We start from the raw sequence: 21,772 nt of genomic DNA on the forward strand, positions 1-21,772 counted from the left end.
AATGTCAAAAAAGTCAAAGCCATGTTTGCCACTTGAGGATACAGGCCGATCGTCAGCTGGGTTACAGGAGACGTCTTAAGTAAGGCTCATAGTACCATTACTGGCATTGGAATTATTTGGAATTAAAAAGTCTGATCTTGGAGAGCTTGGATGGGCCGTGGGAATGAGACATGGAGGCGTGGGGAGAGCCAGATGATATTACTAATACTGATGGTATCATGGTATCTCCTGCCAGATCGTCCGTAGAGGGGGACATGTCTTTCTTGCCAGATTTCTTGGCAGCTTTTGTGTACCACTCCCTATTAAGGGGTATGAGGACCCATTCCCTGGACTCTTCCTGAGTGCATCGTAGTCAGGCAGTAGAGCAAATCTGAAGATAGTGTCTCAACACTGTCTTGAGGTCAATAACCCGTAACCTTCTCTGAAAACCGATATCGGCCAGACAGCAGCTGCTTAGAATCTTAAATGAGGCTGTGCCACTAATGTACTAAAGCTGCAAGCAAAGCGATATTTATTTACTGTAACACTTTCTCCATTTCTCAGATTCTCTATTTTTCGAATAAATGTAATGCCATTCCTAAGCGCAACCCCCCCCCCCCCCCCCCATATTATAACACATTCAAGAGTTTGCGAGGGGCACAAGCACACTGCACAAGCATGTTGTACAAGGTTAATAGGGTGACTCATTGGCTTCTAAATGTTTGCTGTCAGGCTTTCGTTTTGAAGTGTGCAAGAGTTTTGGGTTTGTTAGAATGATTATTATTGAGCTGTGTATTATCTGCATAGGTGGAGACTCCAATGTCTTCTTTGATTGGACTCTAGAATCCAGATAGTCTCACAATTTGCAGGATTGGTATTCATTTTACATTTCCCTAGGATTTGCATAAATTAACATAATTCAGTACTTACTATATCAGGATAGAACTTGCACTATTGCTGTGGGTGAACAGAATCGTTCATGGCTCAATATGATATGTCAGAGACTTGGCACAATCCTGAAACTTTTAAAATTACATTTTAGTCTTTTGCCCAAACAAAACATCAGCCTACAGTTTTCTTCAAGAAATTAAACTTTCGAAAATAAAAACTGGCTCTTCCTTGAGTGGTGATCAAATTGCAACCTCACATTAAATACGTTCTTTTCAAATTCGATGTCAGGGCCGGAGGCTTCAGATTATGGTTTTTTCTCTCCGCTGTTTATTCAATAGTAACCGCGTAGCAGCCAGAAAAGCAATAAACATGGGAAAAAAATCACATATGCCCAACATCGGGCTAATAAGAGCAACAGAAAAAAATCAGAACATAATAGGGAAATACATATCCCACCAGTCCATGCTCATAGTCCTTCTACAGTGTCCACAATCCTTAAGGTAGGACTTCCATCTTGTGGTCTCTCCCTCTTTCTTCGCTGCTTCGCAGCCAGTTAAGTGCTTTTTTCCTACGCTCTCACTCATTATTGTAACTGTGGGGGTGTTTTGGGTTCTAGGCACTGTGTTTGGCTTAGGGACTCTTCATTGATATTCGGTGCACGTTTTATCTTTTAGAGCCCTTATTTATTGTCGCGGGGACGCGGGAGTTGCGGCGCTGCCTCCTCGCCACTAGAGGGAGGCGTCGGGTCTCTTTTCTCCTCAGCGCGGTTTCCCTGTCAGACGGGAGCCGCGCTGAGGAGGAGAGCCCTGCCGGAGCCTTCATCTGCCGCCTCACCTTGACGCCCTGTTGGGTTGTATTGCCCCATTTTTGATTTACGCCCTTGACGGGTCTGTACTAGTGGATTACCGCAATTTACGCCTTCGGGCTGTACCTTCCCAGCACTATTGGTGGTTAGTCCGCTAGCCAGCGTACACCTTTACGAAGCACGCAGGGAGGCGGCTTTGACCCGGTCTTTGCTAAGAGGGTCTGCGCGCTAGGTGGAGTGCTGCCCCTATACTTCCTGGCTCACCAGTGATAAAAGTCTTGCTAGCCTTCGGTTGGCCCATACCCCTGGTCCCTAGTGCCAGTCGGAAACCTCCGCCTTTCCGCACCATAGCAAATAGGCAAGCATGGCGGAAGGATATTATGTAGAGGACGAGGAGACCCATCAGTATTTGGGGGATGAGGAATTTTATGATGCAGTGGATCAATCCATCTAGAGATGTGTGCAGGAGATAGTGGGGCCTATGGAGGATCGACTCTCGGCCCGTATAGTAGAGGAGTGCGCGAAGCTGGCTCCTGCGCCAGTGAGTGCCCCTGCGGGTTCCCAGTCCCCTGCGGAGGGGCATCGGCCAGCACCCAAGAAGGTCTGTAGGGACGGCGGCGCGGGGGGTGAGCCGGGTGTGGATAAGGACGCCTTTGAATGCCTAAGGGATGCGTTTTTGGCTAAGACAACTGACCCTGCCCCGGCGTCGCTCCCGGCCCACCGACGACGACGAGGAGGAGGATTCGGTGCGGTCTTGGCGCCCGTCCGGTACTTCAACTGAGTTGCCTCAGGACGCCTCAGGTATGCTGGACCCGGACGATATAATCCACCCGAGGTCGTACGCTGGGTGACAAATTTGCGAAGTTCGTGGCGGGGCGCTCTAGAGAAGGAGGCAGGTAGTTGCCTGAGGGGAGAATGTCCGCGTCCGACACTTTAAGGGAAGGTGGCCATGACTCCAGAGCTGGACGGGAAAATGGCCACCTTTATGGCAAAATTTGTGAAGGATCCTCGCAAGGGCATCGACCGCTCTTGGCGGTCGTGCCAAGATAAGCTTTTGGATACTATAGGCCCCCCGACGAAGATCCTAGATATGGTGGAGGAAGCCAAGGCGTCGGGCTCTACCATAGCCCCAGACGTTTTATCTAATTGGGCACAGAGGGCAGTCATTTTTTTGGGCAACGCCAACTGTGCGCTTTCTACCGAACGCCGGCGCTCGCTGCTCATTAAATTAGACCCCAAGTTAGGGGATCTAGCCTCATCAGAGGCAGAAGCGGTGGCGCAAGGCGGCCTGTTTGTGGACCCTTTCATAAAAGAACTGGGGAAGTTTGTTTCCACCTTTTCCTCCCTAGACAAAGCCCAATCCACCATCAAAAGGGTGTTCCAGCAGCTTTTCTCTAGGGGGGGGGCGGTCGTGGTAGGGGCCTCAGGACCGGCCGTGGCGGTCAGAATCAACCCAATAAGGGGCAAGGCTCCGGCAGAGGCCAGTACAACTCCTCGGCCAATTATAACAACTTTTATCCCACCAAAGGCCAACGGTTTCGTGGAAGAGGCGGCTTCAGGAATGACGCAGGAGACAATAGTTCCCACGGAGAGTGTAATCCCTCCGGACAAAGTGCTAATAGGAGGGCGGTTGGCTTGTTTCCCGGAGGCCTGGGCGGCCATCACGAGGGACGCCTGGGTTCTTCAAACTGTACGGGGTTTCCGTATAGAGTTTTACGATCAGCCCTTCCAGGTGAACGCCCCGCACCCGATTGTTTTCTCCCGGGAAGATGGGCGGTTGATCGACGAAGAGGTCTTAGAGCTGTTACGCAAAGGGGCCATTTGCCGATCAACGAGACACCCCTCTGGTTTCCTCAGCAATGTTTTCCTAGTGGAAAAGACGGACGGGGGCAAGAGGCCTGTTATAAACCTCTGGGAGTTCAACGGCTGGTTGGTGTACAACCACTTCAAGATGGAGGGTATTCACCTCCTGAGAGACGTGCTTTTGCCCAACGACTGGATGGTCCGTTTGGACCTCAAGGATGCTTACCTGGCAGTTCCCATACACCCGCCTCATCGTCGATTCCTACAGTTTCTCTGGCGGGACCAGATTTTCGAGTTCACGGCCCTTCTGTTCGGACTTTCCTCGGGCCCCTGGTGTTTCACCAACCTGCTACGCCCGGCAGTGGAGGTCCTTCGGAGTCGGGGCATACGGATGATTGTCTACCTGGACGATATCCTGCTTATGGCCCAATTTCCCAACAAGCTGGTGCTTCAACTCGACCGGACAGTTTCTTTGCTGCAGGGTCTGGGTTTCATTGTCAACAAGGACAAGTCAATCTTCGCACCCTCCCAGAAGATGGTGTTCCTGGGGTTCATCGTGGACTCTGTGCAGGTGTCTCCGAGCCTTCCTTCTCGGAAGATGGCCAAAATCCGGCACGTGCTTCGACAGGCGATCGCCAAGTCTCACACGTCCCTAGGCCAGATTGCCAGGGTAGTAGGGCTTCTGTCGTCCTCAATTCAGGCAATCTTTCCGGGGCCGCTTCATTATCGGGCCCTTCAGCGCCTCAAGGCTTATCACCTCAGAAGGGGCCTGACTTACGAACAGTCGGTTCCTCTGTCGGTGGAAGTGAAAGGAGAGATGTCCTGGTGGCTCTCCCATATTGAGGCGTGGAACGGCCGGGCAATTTTCAGGTCGATTCCGGACTTGATAATAGAGTCGGACGCCAGCAGAACTGGCTGGGGCGCCCGCTGCGGGGATTTTTCCACAGGCGGCGGTTGGTCGTTAGAGGAGCAACAACTCCATATCAACTGTCTAGAGCTCCAGGCGGGCTCTTTCGCGGTCCGTTGTTGGACCAAGGACTCGGCGAAGTCATGTGTGCTTTTACGGATGGACAACATCTCAGCGGTCTGCTATGTCAACCACCTGGGCGGCCCTCGGTCGCGGGCCTTGGCAGATCTGGCAAAGGATTTTTGGGATTACTGCCTAGCCCATCAGGTCTTGGTGACGGCAGAGCACCTCCCAGGCCAGGCCAATCAGGTGGCAGATTGGCATTCGAGGTACCTGCGGGATTCGAGCCTCTGGAAGTTGGACGCGCGGGTGTTTCACTGGTTAGAGACCATGTGGGGCCCGTTCTCGGTGGATCTGTTTGCGTCCCGCCTCGATTTCCAGTTACCGAGGTTTTTCAGTTGGAGACCGGATCCTCTGGCGGAGGCCACCAATGCTTTCCTCCAAGACTGGAGTCGGGAAAAGCCCTATGCTTTCCCCCCGTTTTCGTTGGTGGTGAGGTCGGCGGCCCATCTTCGCCGTCAAAAAGCGGACATGGTGATGGGGACGCCCTGGTGGAGGTCGCAAGTTTGGTTTCCAGTTCTTCTAGAACTTTCTTAGGATTCTCCAAACCTACTCCCCCGGTTCCCTCGTCTCCTTCTCAATCCAGACGGGGAGCCTCATCACCTCATCATGCAGGATTCTCTCCGCCTCATGGCGTGGCGGCTTTCCAGAGACGCTGGTCGCTCCCAGGACTTTCGGGCTCGGCTGAGTCCTTGTCTAAGGCTTGGGCTGACAGTACCACAAAGAGGTACCGCTCAGCATGGTCCAGGTGGGTTCGTTGGTGTCTTCGACGGGACCTGGATCCCCTGGTTGCGGGTGTCGTTCCCATCCTAAATTTCCTAGCAGAGTTGGCGGCAGATGGGCTGGCCTACAGGACCATTAACGCAATGCGTTCGGCGATCTCAGCAGCGCACGAACTGTTGGATGGGGCCCCCGTTGGGGAACATCCCTTGGTTTGCAGGCTTCTTCGGGGTGTACGTCTTTCTTTATCCCCGGAGCCGAGATATTCAGTCTTGTGGGACATGAATGTGGTTCTAAACCTTTTTCTTTCCTGGCAGCACAACCAGTATCTTTCACTGTAAGAGTTATCGGCAAAATTGGCTATGCTTTTGTGTTTGGTGTCCTGTCGTAGGGTTTCAGATGTGCGTGCCTTGGATATTTCTGCACGGATATTTTCCCCAGAGGGGGTTACTTTTACTGTGGGGTGCCGTACAATGTCCGCTACGAGGTCTATCTCGTATCCGGCCTTTGTGGACGTTCCCAAGCTTCGTGTTGTGCAGTGTTTGAAAACATAAGAGGACGTTACAGTGGAATTTCGCCCTCCGGGCGAGAGGCAACTCTTAACTGCGCTACGAAAACCGCACAAGGCGGTGTTTTCCCCCACCTCGCCCGTTGGGTGCGGTGGGTGCTCCAAGAAGCTGGCATTGATACTAAACAATTTGGAGCTCATTCACCTAGAGGCGCTATGGCCTCGAAGGCTTTCTCCTTGGGAGCACGTTTAGAGGACCTGATGTGTGCGGCGGATTAGTCCTCGGATTCCACCTTCAAACGGTTTTACTTCAAGCCTGTGGTGGATATTGCAAGTTTGGTGGTTAATACGCTTTGAACAAACATAATCTGAAGCCTCCGGTCCGGACATGTTATGTTACAGTGCGTTTATATAGCGCACGGCTACTCGAAAAGAGTGTCCCGGCGCTTTCCACATGCAGCTCAAGATAAAAAAAACACAATAAAAGCAAAAACAGACCACAAAGAAGAAAGCAGAGAAGAAAAAAAAAGCCTAAAGGTTAAAAAGCCAGGTCTTCAGGCTCTTCCTGAACTGGAGCAGGTTGGCGGTGCTGCGCAGTGTCAGTGGAAGCGTGTTCCAAAACTGGGGGGCTTTGCAGCTGAAAGAGCGCCCACCAGCGCGGGCCTTCCTCACACGCGGCACCACCGCAAGGAAAAGGGATTCAGACCGCAGAGAGCGGGCTGGACGATAGAAGGCCAGTCTCCGCCGCAGATATCCAGCTCCTGAGCCAAACAGTGCCTTGTGCATCAGTGTCAGGGATTTAAATACAATCCGCTTTCGGATAGGCAGCCAATGGAGCATCTGTAGTAACCCAGAAGCTCAAGCTAGTCTGCGCAGGCCGAAAATTGCCCGGGCGGCAGAATTCTGCACCACCTGCAGGCGTTGGACCAAATAATCAGGAAGGCCAAGAAAAAGGGCATTGGCATAATCTAGCCTTGATCCAATAAGAGCCTGTGCTCCACAGACAGCAGGGGTAGGAATTTGCGGAGCATTTTCAAAATTCCATAACAGGTGGCTGTCAGCCCGAGAATATGCGTTCTCAGCGTCAGCTGATTGTCCAGCTTGACTCCCAAGTTTTTAGCAGCCAAAGATGACTGTGCGGGAGGACACATGTCAGACGGCCACCATTCCCGCCACTCAGGATCGGTAGCACAACCGAAGAATAAAACCTCAGACTTGCTTGAATTGGCCTTCAAACCGTTCCACTGGAACCATTCGAAGACCATTCCCAGACAGCCCCGAATACTCTCTCCATCGAACTCCTGGTCTTTACCACATGTGAAGAGGAGTTGCGTATCGTCGGCGTAGGAGACGATCTGGGCCCCATGTGCCTCCACCGCGGCCGCCAAAGAAGACATAAAGATGTTAAACAGCGTGGGGCTCAACACAGAGCCCTGTGGAACCCCAACTCCCAATGGCGGCATCTCGGCAGAGCTCTGGGAAACCCAGACCGTCTGGCGACGGCCCTCGAGGAAAGATGTGAACCATTTGAGCACCGTCCCCCTGAGGCAGATGTCATAAAGCCTAGCTAGAAGCGCCTCGTGGGGGACAGTGTCGAAAGCCGCCGACAGGTCTAACATGACCCACATGGCCCTACCACCAACATCCAAGGTCTCCCTGATGATCTCAGTGACCTCCAGCAGAGCCGTTTCCGTACTAAAGTTGGGCCGGAATCCGGATTGGGATGGATGGAGCAGATTGTTAGCTTCCAAAAAGCTCGACAGGACGCCATGGACATGTTTTTCAGTGATCTTAGCTAGAGCCGGGAGAAGTGAGATAGGCCTATAGTTGGCCAGGGCCTCAGAGTCAAGACCCGGCTTTTTTAGGAGGGGGATCACCATCGCTCTTTTCCAAGAGCTAGGGCCCCTTCCCTCCCTCAGGGAGGCATTGAGGATGGGGTTGACCAGCGGGTTCACCACCGTTGCCATCCCGGCCAGGAATTTGGCAGGGCAGGGGTCAAGTGGCGAGCCAGATTTAAGATTGGCCAGCAGCAACCTGGACGCGTCGCTGGAAACAGTTGGAAAGTCAGACAACACCGCCACAGGCGTGCACGATGGTCCTCAACCCGCCCCAGGGGCGCCGCTTCCCTCCTCCGGCCTCACCGCGAAGGAGGCCTGAATCGCCTTGATCTTATTGGTAAAAAAGCTAGCGAGATCACATGCCCACGTATCCGACGATACTGGCGGGGGCGAGTAGGAGCTAAGGGTCGTGAACTCCTTCACGATAGTGAAGATCTCCTTACAGGAGTTAACCGATGCCTCAATCCTCCTAGCCAGATATTCCTTCTTCGCTCCCAGGATGTCCCGGTGGTAGGCCTTGACAGCAGCCCTATAGGCGAGTTTAGCCTCCCCGTCATACTGGAGGCGCCAGGCCCGCTCAGCCACCTTACATCGGCTGCGAACCAGACGCAGCGCCTCCGTAAACCGCGGCGCAGATTGCCGTATCGCCGTGGACCGGGGGGCTGCCCTAGGGGCAAGATCGTTCAGCCTTTCGGCCAGCCACAGCTGCAGAGCCTCGATGTCACTTTCCAGATTACCCGAAAGGTGGCATGGGTGGTCCTCAAGCGCCTGCTCCAACATATCGGGCGTCACCCTATGCAACGTTCTCGAGGCTGGTCTAAGCAACATAGGGGCGCTATTGTCCAACCGCCCGTTCCCCAGCACGGAGAATCTAATCAACCTATGATCCGTCCAGAGCACCGGCAACGTATCCACCTCAGCAAGTGGGACTGACGAAAACACCTGATCCTGGGTATGCCCTTTCATGTGTTGGACCAGACACGAACGGTACAAGGCCCAGCGGAGATGTGATGTCCATCAGCTTAATAGCGTCCGGGTCGTCCGTCACGTCGAGATGGATATTAAAGTCACCTGCCACCACGCAATGCTGTGTAGACAGCGCCAACTCAGAGATAACTGTCTGCAGGTCCTCCAAGAAGGAAACCACAGAGCCTGGCGGCCTGTATATCAACAACCCCTTCACAGCTTGGCCCTGGGACAGTCTGAGCGTAAAGGCAAGCGACTCTGAACTCCCAATGGAGTTACGGGGAAGCACTGAGCAGGAAGCGCTCTTCTTCACCACTACCGCCACTCCCCCTCCCCTTCCCTTCGCTCTATCCTGCCGGAAAATGTTATACGCCGGGGGGATGGCAGAGAAAATGTCCGGGTTGGACACCTCTCCCAACCAGGTTTCGGTCAGTAAAAGACAAAGAGGATTTTCCCTGACAAGAAGATCGTATATGTCCAGGGCGTGGCAACCTACAGACCTCGTGTTGAGCAGCAGGAATAGAGGTTTCACGCAGGCCGGAGCTGGCCGAGGGACGCTGACAGGTGTCCAGGTAGGCGACCAGCCGCAGCCCGGGCAGCGCCGTTTACCCTTGAAACGCCCCGGGAACACAGAGCGACAAGAGCAGGAACGGCTCTGCATATCCCGCAACATAGCCGAGGAGTAGCAAATCATCCTTGACAGAGTCAAACAGGACCACCGTCCCCCGCCGCCCCAACGCCTCCGGGACGCTGACGGGCGCAGACGGGCGCAGACGGGCGCAGACGGGCGCAGACGGGCGCAGACGGGCGCAGACGGGCGCAGACGGGCGCAGACGGGCGCAGACGGGCGCAGACGGGCGCAGACGGGCGCAGACGGGCGCAGACGGGCGCAGACGGGCGCAGACAGGCAAGACTCAGGCAAGACTCAGGCAAGACTCAGGCAAGACTCAGGCAAGACTCAGGCAAGACTCAGGCAAGACTCAGGCAAGACTCAGGCAAGACTCAGGCAAGACTCAGGCAAGACTCAGGCAAGACTCAGGCAAGACTCAGGCAAGACTCAGGCAAGACTCAGGCAAGACTCAGGCAAGACTCAGGCAAGACTCAGGCTAAGCGAAGGCGTCCACCCGCGCGTCCCGCTGCGCGTGAGGGAGCGACTTTAAATAGGCGCTCCAGTAAGCCCTTAGCGCGCGAGTCCGCTCCAAGATGGCGACCGCAGCTGTATGAAGTGCCCCAAACTAAGATGGCGCCCAAATTAGAGACCCAGGACCCGGACATAGAATCGAAATTTGCCTAGCATAGTAACGGTAAGTTTCAATTCTATTAAGGACACGGAGGCGAGGATTATCCCACCCACACTTCCTGCGGAGATCCCTCCCCGTATTGGTGTAAGTAATCAGTTTATCTGTTAAATGCAATCATTAGGACTTGTTCTGGTGACGAGTGTTGTTCTTACGGTTTGGTCTTATTTCCTCTGGCGGAATGGCAACGCTCACGCTGTTGTGTTTTTCCTGCTGGGTAATGATGGCGCAAAGCAAAACCGTTGATGATGTGGCGTGTCTTGCGCGAAGAAAGAGGTAGAGACCACAAGATGGTCGCCCTACTTTAAGGATTGTGGACACTGTAGAAGGACTAGGAGCATGGACTAATGGGATATGTAGTTCCCTATTATGTTCTGATTTTTTTCTGTTGCTCTTATTTGCCCGATGTTGGGCATATGTGATTTTTTTCCATGTTTATTGCTTTTCTGGCTGCTATGCAGTTACTTTTGAATAAACAGCGGAGAGAGAAAAGCATAATCCTCGCCTCCGTGTCCTTAATAGAATTGAAACTTACCGTTACTATGCTAGGCAAATTTCGATTCTACCTTACACAAACAGATATCTTGGAAGTAAGTGGGCACTAACATTTAAAAAGTCAAGAAACATAGTTTCACTTATGTAAATCAGACCCAAAAAGACTTCTGCACATTCTCATTGTATTCCTGTGTCTCAAAGCACTGTCTAAATACTACTTGTACATACAAAGAAAATGGAGTTTGTTCAGTAATTGACACAGTGTAAATGCCCGACACCAATAACATTAGTTTTAGATTCATTTGCTTTTTTACCTCCAAAATGATCTGCAAAGTCACATTTAGAAAAAATACAATTTTAGTTTCTGTTTAAGGTTCCTCCCATTTCCTTAGTTATTAAAAGTTAATTTTATCTTGATGGGTCGCCGTGTGAGTTATCAGCGACTGTGAAATGTCATTGTTAAGTGATGATCAATTATGATCTTAATGTACTTGGTTTCTTCTTGTATTTGTTTTTTAATTTGCATTTTGAATACGTAATTATAATTAATACTAGGAAATGTACTTCTACTGGTGAGGATCCCTTTCACAGGATTCTTTAATCAAATTGAGTATTAGCAGTAATCTCTCCAAGCAATCTCCGGATACATACAATAGAACATTTGAACAACTCCAGGTCATGTAATCTTAGGTGATTTCTCCTCATTCTCATCTGTGTCGTAGAGCTCCAAGTATAATTAGAGGTGGCAATGTTGGCTTCTCCTTTCCAATGATGCTGAAGTCTTTGATATGGAGGTCACCATTGCAGACCATGAAACCTGCCCCAACAGAACAACCTTGGGAGTTGGAGCCTTTTATTAAGATGATTTTGATGGCATCAACTTCAGCTGTAATGCAAATATTTGAAGCTGATGGCAATAAATTACAAGGACAACGTTTGTGGAGAGAACTATGAAACGCATTGCAGAAGGAGGGAAGGATTGTCACCAGATGCAAAGTTTTCACCTTTGACAATGGCTCTCCCAAGGTGGATTCCTCAAAATTAGGAGACACTGTAGGACAAGATCTCCAATAGGTGAATAACCCTGCAGGGAAGTAAAGTCCATGAGCCATAGATGAAGATGAAACGGTCTGTTCCTTTCCAAAGCCTTAAGATGATCCGGCTGCCCTGATTTTCCACCAAGTTATTAAGATCCAGATTACAGAGTTCTCATAAGGCGTATGGTCAGAAAGCAAACATTATAAGCATGCATATCCTGCAAACAATGGTCATAATCCCAATTAAGCATGCTTTTGCAAGGCTTTGTAACAGTAACATAGTTCTAGCTGGCCGCTGAACACAATGCTGAATATGATCTTGCGGTCAACTAGCGAGCCATTGAAAATATTCTTCAAATTCTCAATGCTAAACACATGGCGCGGCACCAGCTTCGCATCTAAATGAGAAGGCTGGACAAAGAAATAAAAAACACGAGGTTTTTTGGAGTTCCTTTCAAAGCATCAAACCTACAGGTTGTTTTCAACCTTTGGAAGATTATTGTATATCAAACCACTCGGTGCCAAGGTATGCAAATCTAAAAAAAAATATATATATATACACATATATATATATATATATATATATACACATATATATATATATATATATATATATATACATATATATATACACATACATATATATATATATATATATATATATATATATATATATATATATATATATATATATATATATATATATATATATATATATATATATATATAGAATGCATGTTGCATAACAGTATTAAAATGAAGGTGACTAAATGTACACTCTAAACAATTATACCAGCCCCACGGAACCAAACTACAAGGAATATAATCTGAATTCTGCACAAACTTTGAGCACAGCCATGCCTGTAATGGAAGTGCAACACACCAACCAGTTAAGACATCACTTACCGTACTCTCCACAGCCCCAAGAGTAAACTGCTTTGCTTCGGGTCAGGACTACCACATGATTTTCTCCACATGAGACCTGCTCCACAGGGTTAAGAAGGAAAAAATCCAATTGAAGTGGTTCGAGCACTTCAGAGCCACAAGCCTGATCCACACCCATACAGCCATAGTAATCTGATCCAAAGGTGTACAGCTGTCCTTCATCTGCAGCAAGCAAAAAAGTTCTATGAGAAGCAACCTTGAACAAAATTACCAGAGGCTGATTGAAGAGAGTGGAAAAATGCATGCAGGCATGTTCCTTCCTCACAGATATCTATTCAGAGAACCAACCTGTGATGCAGACTGTGAAATCATCCCCGCACGCCACCTGTCGAATGGCCTTTCCTTGCAGTTTCTCCACATGTTTGGGCTGCCGGTATGAGGCTCGGTCACCATGTCCCAGCTGTCCATGTAGCTTGGTACCTCCTTGCATGTTCTTTAAGACAAGGAGGCCACAGGCATAGTGACAAAGCTGTATGAGAAGAACTAAATGTCCTAACAGAAATGCATTCTCCCAACAACATCTTGAAAACACTCACAGTAAGTCCCTCCCTCATTCAAGGTTCACCTTTTTAAACCATTATCAGTGCCCCTCCAGCAATCACACCCCTCGCCAGTTAGACACCATCTCCTCATCTTAAAAGGAGAGCCTACCCCCAAAGTCTACCCTCACCAGCATTCCCAAATCACCTCCATTCAAACATACTTATTTTGAAGGTCCTTACAGAACAAGTACAAATCTCTTTCATTCCTCTTATGTGACCTCCTTTTCAAACCCACCCAAGTGCATTACAAAAGTACCCACGCCTTCAAACACATACAATTTTTCCACTGCCTCTGTTAACTTGTTAATCACCCTGTGTTGTAGAGTTCTTACAGCCAGGAAAGATGTGTTTCACTCAGTTCTCAGTGGAAATAAAAAGGACGATCCTACCATGCCACCCCATGCTCATTTTTGTCCCAAACCTTTTCCTGTGCCACTCAAACTGACCCACAGAAATCAAAGCATGATGCGGCTGCTTCTTACCACCCAGGTGTAAAGCTCTTTCTCCACGGTCACAACTGCAAAGTGGGTGTTACCAGCACAGACCTGCAGAGCTTGGCAGCCCCCTTTAAAGACATCAAGTTTCTGAGGTGTGGACTTCCCACCTCCCCAGACATACACCTCGCTGCTACGTGACGTCACCACAGCTATGGGAGCTTCGTTCACTGCACCGGGCCTGTGATTAATGTCATTAGGAGAGGTGGGGAAGAAAACCTTTAAATCAGAGCAATCCAAAAACATCCTCCACTGTCATGAGATAGTCATTCATTATGTCAATAATCACTTGAAATAACCCTCCATCACCCTTGAGACCCAACTTCATACTAGTACGTGCCCCTTCACTGACTTTTTCACAATTCAAAATCTTTTTAAAAACATTTTTTTTTCATTAACAGGTCTGCTAACTAAGATACCTTTACATATGTCAACATATTACCTCAGTCTTTTGCTTGGACCATTCAGCAAGGAAACCTTTTCTTCCATTTCCCTGAAAATTAAAAGAAAAAAAAAACAGTAGGTGAAAAATTACTTTATTAACTAGGGGACTACAATGGATAAACTCGCACAAAGTAACACAATCCAGTACTCCACTTAAAATGCAGTTTTCAATGAAGGAACCTAGGCTAGCCCTAGTAGCTGTGGCTCAAACTGACCAACTAAAATTAGAGAAAAAACACCAAACGTGTTGTAGCAGCACCAAATTAACATGCAAGTCAAGCAACGAAATAGTAATATTCTGAAACCATTTTAGTAACAAGAAGGAAAATGTAATGAAAAAAATATTCATCAAAATGCCTGGTGGGGACCAGGAGCTACGGGTTTTTGAATAGTCAAAAATCACTCATTGGAAACCATTGGTGTCAAAATACAAATCAGTTGTAAAACAGAATGGTAATGCATTCCTTTGCAGGTTAGCTTGCAGGCATTTTTCGGATAGTGTATTTTCCATAAATGCCATGTATTCAACACATTGAGTGCCTTTGTTGGAGCTTTATTGCAGGGCTGAGCATGCCTCTGACGCACTCCTAACTCACTGCCTAACCACATATACTAAACTCTTCCCACCTCTACACCACCGCCTAAAAACGTATAACAAGCACTCTCCTCCTAGTCTACTTTTTCACATTGCAACATGGACTCCAGACTTGAAAAGTCTGGTCCAAACAGCTACAAAATTAACTATCCAGACAACCTCTCCATAAATTGCGACCAAAACTCTGAAACACAGACTCCTCAAAGCCAATCCAGAAACTCATCTCTGACCCCTACCTCTGCCCAAAAAAAGGTTCTTTAACTAGCGACTTGATTTTCTACACTAAAAGAAGAGCTTAGTGAAGATCTACGTTCCACTCCCTTCTCAGAATCACGTTAACAAAACAATTCCTGCATGGGATGCGACCTTTGATCTCCCACCTTCAGAGCAAATGCCACTATGGCCATATACAACAATGGGACTATTCTTATTCAGGCCACTGATCGCAGCCTGTACATCTTTAATGACAGGTTTGCACTCTTTAAAAGGTCTCTGGTCCCTAGCGACTCCTTTTCTCAGTCCTGGTATGAACCTTCTTGTACCCCCTCTCAGGAGGTCCCTTATCCCTCTTTGACGAACCCCAGCCTAATGACTGCCTTACCTAACCCAATCAACACCCACTGGCCCATAGCTCCACTGACACCGGGCTCCCCTAACTCACCCATTGTTCCACAACCTGACCAGACTTTGACCAATAATCACAGTGCACTTGCTCTCCCTCGCTCCGACCACCTCGCCAACACTTCCCCCTCCCCCCTCTCCATTGACCAACCTACCTTCCCCCCTCTGTGTGACCCATAATCCACACTCAGATCCTACTTCTAAACTCAAGACTATAAACCATGAACTGCTAACTCTAAAAACTGCCATCATTAAGGCCACTGAAGACCTAACCTTGATCTCTCTCCCATCATGTCCACATCTGAGATCCCCCATCTCTCTTCCACCTTGCCAACATTTGAAATCTGACATATGATCCTCTTGAAACCCTCTGCTCAATATTCGAACACCACCCCCTACCCTAACGCCCCATCTAGACCTGCCAGATCCTTAAACCCATATCATGAACCTGATATTCTCTCCCTCCTCTTTGGGGACACCTCTCCATACACAGAAGCGGATATTCTCTCCCTGCTCCGTGAGTACTCCTCTCCTCCTTCGACCTCCTCAGGCCCTGCTACTTGCTTTCGAACACCCTCACTTATTGCACATAACACAACACTCCCTAAACTTGACAACGCGGATCCCATCCGAACCATCACACTCAACCCCCATAGAACGCCCAGACTCAACACAAATTCCATAAATATCACTAACCTCTTGCAGATCCCCACTACACAACCTGCACAAATCACACCTGAAAAGCGTGTTACTTAACTGTAGATCAAGAGTGAAACATGCCAGAGACCTTACTAATCTCATCCTCGCCCAAGATCTGGACCTCCTTAAACTCACGGAAACGTGGCTCAACGACTCCTCTGGCCCTATCCTTGACCTATTAGTCCCTCCTAGTCACAACATGATCAGACTTAACTGAGTTAAGAAACTGGCACTGCCTGTTTCTTCTGCAACTCTCTCCCAGCAAAACAGTCCCCTTCAGCTAATCCCTCCTCCTGTGAAAACCTTTCCATAGATATCACCAGTTCACACAGACCCCTATGCAGCCTTCACATCTTCTACCACACCCCAGGAGATAACCTCCATCTAATTGAACAAGTTATGGAAAACATCTCTTCCAACCAGGGCCGACACTCCCCCCAGATCTTCCTTGGTGACTTCCATCTCCACTGGAATGACCCCCCACAATCAGGCTGTCACAACCCTCAAAAACTTACTTACCGACTTGTCTCTCACCCAATTCTGCGACGGCCCCACCCACAACTTAGGCTCGACACTTGATCTCATCATCTCTAACCCCAACTCCTTTCATCTCGAATCCATTCTCCCCTGTGACAGTCAGACCATCATCTCATCAACTTCCTGATACCTGAAATTTGGAACCACAATTCTGCTCAACCACGCAGACTAAAGCACTGGAAAAGATCGCTCCATAACACAAGCGTTAAGGAGATCATAGAACACTGCAATCTCTCCCTCCCGCCGCCTTCGGCCATGATTGACGTTCCCGACCTCACTGACCACTATAACACCACCATGCTATCCGCCTTAAATGATACGGACTCTCCTTCAACTGATAAGAATTCCCATAAAAGAATCCAAGCTATGGTTCAATGACAGTTTAAATGCAGAAAGACGCAGTCTTAGACTAGCTGAACGCAAGTGGAGATCCTCTCCCTCCCCAGATATTCTAAAAACTCTAAGATCCCAAAGAAGTAGATACAACAAACTCATTAGAAGGGTGAAAGCCAACTTCTTCAAACACCAACTTGACATAGCCAAAAATCGCCCGAAATTACTTTTTGAATTTATTAAATCACAATCCAACAACACCGCTACCCACTCTCAGCAGCCCGCACACCAGCAACCAAACTGCGATTGAGTGGCTGAATTCTTCCTTGAAAAGACAAACAAAATCGAATCAGACCTACGGTCTGCTGCACTCACTCGCTCCCCCTCTCCTTACTCCTTTATCTCCACACCCCTGCCCTCCCCTCAAGGTCTCTCACTCAAAAACAATGCCACACGGAGTCACTTCACTCCCCTCAATGACTCTACCATCCTAAACATTCTCTCTACCCTCAAACCACTTCAATGACCCCCCTCCCCCCTAACTTCTTTAAAGAAATGATAGGATCACTAGCACCCGTCTGGTCCAAAATCATCAACGCCTCACTTCAAGGCGGGCTCCCTTACTGCTTGAAGGCGGGCCTAGTGCTCCCTATCCTCAAAAAACCCTTGGCTGCTCCTGCTGACCTGAACAACTACCGCCCAATCACAAACATACCGACCATGGCGTAACTTCTGGAGAAATGTATTCATGAGCAACTTCGCAAACACATTGAGCAATTCCAGCTTCTCGACCTATTCCAATCGAGTTTCCGCAGTGGCCACAGCACCGAACCAGCCATTACTCATTGTGGGCAACGCTCTCACTTTACTTGACCAAAACGAAACCTGCTTTTTAATTCTGCTCGATCATTGGCATTTGACACTGTCAAACATGACAATCCACTCTTCCTCTTGGAACACAGAATGGGGCTATCAGGCAGGTCCTTAAATGCTTTGCCTCTTTCCTCCACAACAGAGCACAAAGAATCAAATCCAACCAGTCTCTCTCCAACCCGAGGCCCTGCCCACTTGGTGTCCCCCAAGGATCCTCACTCTCCCCCACTCTCTTCAACCTTTTCCTTGAACCACTCACTGTAATTCTTAAAGCCTCCAACATCCAATATCACATGTATGCGGACTAACCAAACTCTACATAAAAATCTCCTCCCACGAGGACATCAAATCTCTCAACGGAACCCTTCTAAAAAACCTGAACTGGTTAACTACCAACCATCTCAAATGAAACGCCCTCAAGACATAACTTCTCCTCATTGCACCCGCTGGGCAAACCCCCCCCCACTGTGTTGCAATTTCTCTGTAACCTCACCGTCCTCAACTGCACACCTCATATAGCGGACTTCACTAAATCACTGGGAGTTGTGCTCGACAAAAACCTAAACATGCAAGAACACATCAGATCATCGACCAAAGGAGCAAACTTTCAACTCAGCATCCTAAGAAAACTCAAACCCTCCCTTCTCCAAGATGACTTTAAATCGGCGTTGCAAGCACTTGTCATTTCTAGACTTGAATTTGGCAGTGCGACTCTTTGCGGTCTGCTGAAACTCAGTTTAGCACCGATCAGAGCATCTCTAAATGCTGCCACTAGACTCATCACAGGTTTTAAGAAGTACAATCACATTTCATCGGACCTTAAATTGCTTAATTGGCTTTCTTTGAAGCTAGGTTACAACTAAAGATCGCATGTATGACCCATAGGGCACTTCACATCAACACCCCACTCTACCTGACAAACAGCTGGAACTTTCGGATGGCTCCAGGTCCACAAGGAGCACCAGCACACTGCTGCTAAAGCCCAAGAAATTTAATAAGCTTAAAACTTACAATCGCACATTCTCTGGCATCGCCCCGAGAATCTGGAACTCCCTTCCAGTGGAAACAAGTCTGATTCCCTCTACTCTTGCCTTCAAAAGGGAAGTCAAAACTCTACTACTGAATAAACTCTTCTAATGAACTCTGCACTGAACCTGATGCTTTCTCCTATGGACTCAAAATGACAGTTTTTGTCTGGTATGCTCTTGATCTATATTGCCCTACTTGTCGCTTTCACTCATCCTGCTTCCATTGCACTCTCCAATTTCATCCTGCTCCCGCTGTCTATTGTCCCACCTTTTCCATGATTTATATCACCTTGCCACTTTCATTTGTATACCCTAACATATGTAAAGCGCTCTGATACCAACCTGGGTCATGTTTGCGCTATACAAAACTTAAAATAAATAAATCAAAGAGACCACTAGCGGTACTACTGTGCTAAAATAACAAGTTACTTACCTTTGGTAATGCTCTTTCTGCTAAATACTCAATCTAACGCCGGTTTCCTCACCTTTAACACCATTGATGCTCATGACGAGCTGAGCTCGTCATGAGGCATGGTGCTCCGGTGCTCATGATGAGCCCAGCTTGCCATGAGCCGTGGAACGCTCACACGCGGGGATAATTCCCCTGCTGTGAGGAGCTTTCCACGGGAACGGGTGCACCTGTGACGAGCTCAGCTCGTCATGAGCACCGGAGCACCGTGCCTCATGACGAGCTGAGCTCGTCATGAGCATGCGGGCGCTGTGCCCGCCCCCCGCCCCCCAGCACAGCGGGGGATTTACCCCCCGCAGCAAAGGAGTTAAAATATACCCAGGTGTCAGACTGGACCTGGACAATTGTTCAGCAATGCTCCACATGCTAAGAGTGGGCACTGTGTGGGTCAGTATTGACTCCTTACTGCCCTAGAAGTGAAGGAGAGGAGCTGCATTTAAGTGCCACCCCTATGCATAGATGCTTTTTTGATGCACATTTCTCTATGTTTCATGTACCTTTCTCATTTGTCGGAGACAGTGTGCTGAATTTCTAACGTGGGCCCTATTTAGATGTCAAAGAAGCTACTCCACAGAACAGGGAGGTGTGAGGGCAAAGAGGAACCTGCATTTAGACAGAGTAACTACCAAAACAAGTCTTCTTGAGAGTAAATTGTCCGTCTAATGGATTCTTTTAACTGCAGATTCCTCACCTTTAGAATATATACTATGGTAGTACCTCCCAAAGTCGACTCAAAATGTCCTTCATAACCAAGATGGTGACGTGGCCTTCTACCCAGAACGGACAGTCAAGGCAATAAGAGTTTTTAGGCCAAATTCAACTAACCCCATGTCACTGCTTGGTAGAACTCTCAGATCAGTCTTCTCTCCAACACCACTGTAGCGCCCCTACCGCTATGGAATGGCACGCACACCTTCAGAGGGCAGCTTTTTGGCTATTCAGTAACAGATTTAGATACACAGGACAATCCACCTTGGCACGGTCCTCTTTTGCACCATCTTTCCTTTCTTTGCCTCAGAAAACCCCACAAAGAACAGACCATCCAAACAATGTTACTCTGTGCAGTCAATGTAAAGCACAATGTTCTCTAAGGAGCTATGCATTTGAGAGAGACTTCCTCTTTCGAAGTTTGAGGCAGATAAAAAAATGCTGGCAGAGTGCTGGATTGGCCTACATGGAAGGGAGTAATACAACCTTGTGAAAGCCGCCTGGGCCCTCAACACTTTTGCTGAAAAGAAGGTGATGTACTGCAATTGCACCGAAAGCACATCTAGTTAACTTGTGGCATGCAGACATAATTGCAAAAAGCGTCAACAGCCTTAAGGCACAACTGTGCATAGGATTAAAAGGCGTGCACATGAGAAATATCAAGACCAAGTTAATACCCCATTGAAGCATAACAATTGGTATGGAAAGAAATATGTGAGTTATAAGTCTTATAAAATGCATTACAGCTGGTAACAACCAAAAATGTTGGTCAAGTAAACAAGAAAGGCCAAAAGAGCCAACAAATTACCCTTTACTGTGCTCATCACAATGGATTGCTGGGCTAAAAAAAAGAAAAACAAATAGGAGAACATAAAGTTTGGATTGAGAGTGATCGGAGTTTTGGCCACAGGAATGACTTCAACCGCCTCTGGTCTGCAAGTCAATACATGTAGCTGCTGACATAATCTTCACGCATGGAGACTGACTGACTGAGATATTTATAAAGCGCATTATTGCCGAGGCGTCTTGGCACTAGGAAAATGTGAAAGGCGGAACAGAAAAATCAATTAGAGTTGGGGCGTGGCTTGGACGCTGAACATGGCGGACGCGGCTTAGCTGAGCTCCGTCCCGCCGGCTAGTTATCCGTCAATTTATCCTGCTCCCCTCATCCAGGAGTGACCCCGAGGGTGGAAATTAGTAGCGGAGGTCAGCGGGCCCTCGTCGGCGACTCTTTTGGTCGGTGCTGAGCCGTATGGCCGAGTGCCGGTGGACGGACATGATACGGCCTACTGGGCCCACAGCAGCGGGGGCGCTCTAGTTTGGCGACCCCGGATGGTAGGGTGAAGTGGCACCTGGGGCACGGATGGCGAACGGTGGACCTGTGGCGACAGGAGGTCGCAACCCGACTGGGGCTGCCTGGAGGTGTTGGTGGACCCGTGGAGGCAGGAGGTCGCGTCTAGACTGGAGACGCCCGGAGGCGCCCGGGCTCCCCGCCGCGGCTCTCAGAGACGGAACGGAGAGGTGCGGCCCTCCCACTGGATCTGTAGTGGGTCTCCCGAAGACGGAGCGAGTGGTGTGCTGGGGATCCCGCGGAGACCCTGGTAGCATCGATAGCCGGGAGTGAGGCCTACACAGACGACTGCAGCCGGGGACCTCGATTTTCGCGGGTCCCGGCGGCAACCTCCGGGAGTTGCCTGGGGCCCGGCTCTGGTGGACGCTGGCTGAGAGTCGGCGTGGGGCGCCAGGGGCCCGGACAACGGCCGAGAGAGCGGAGCGCAGGGGCACTGGCCCTCCCAGACTCAAGGTACGCACATGAATGACCCCGGGGCCCCCCTGATATGACCATTGACTGGCTCCCAACCTGAACAGGGATTGCGGATATCGGAGGCTAGTGGAGACGGTTGGGGGCCCCGGTGGACCGCGCGACTGCTGGTGAAGAAGAAGTGTTTGGGGGGGGCCCACGCTGACGGGGGCCGACCTGGGACCGTCGACATAGCAGCGGGGTGCCCTACCCGACGACGCGGAGGCCAGATCGGGCCGCAGGGAGCCCATAGGTGGAGTCGTGGGCAACGAGTCGGAGGATTTGCGGCAGGCCTAAACACTGAAGCAGCAGGGCA

The 21,772-nt window shown here is 49.3% G+C and overlaps 1 protein-coding gene across 1 annotated transcript in view; it reads right to left on the minus strand.

The window, feature by feature from the left end:
* Positions 1-21,772, minus strand: part of NEK9 (NIMA related kinase 9) — a 341,543-nt gene that overhangs the window by 204,352 nt on the left and 115,419 nt on the right. Inside the window, exons 9-12 of the mRNA XM_086937511.1 lie at positions 13,791-13,841; positions 13,337-13,529; positions 12,601-12,745; positions 12,274-12,474 (exon numbers count right to left, since the gene is read on the minus strand). Coding sequence (XP_086793637.1) covers positions 12,274-12,474; positions 12,601-12,745; positions 13,337-13,529; positions 13,791-13,841 — 590 coding nt within the window. The remainder of the gene's footprint in view (positions 1-12,273; positions 12,475-12,600; positions 12,746-13,336; positions 13,530-13,790; positions 13,842-21,772) is intronic.

The sequence above is a fragment of the Lissotriton vulgaris genome, chromosome 9 (genome assembly GCF_964263255.1).
Source record: "Lissotriton vulgaris chromosome 9, aLisVul1.2, whole genome shotgun sequence".
NCBI classification, from domain to species: Eukaryota; Metazoa; Chordata; class Amphibia; order Caudata; family Salamandridae; genus Lissotriton; species Lissotriton vulgaris.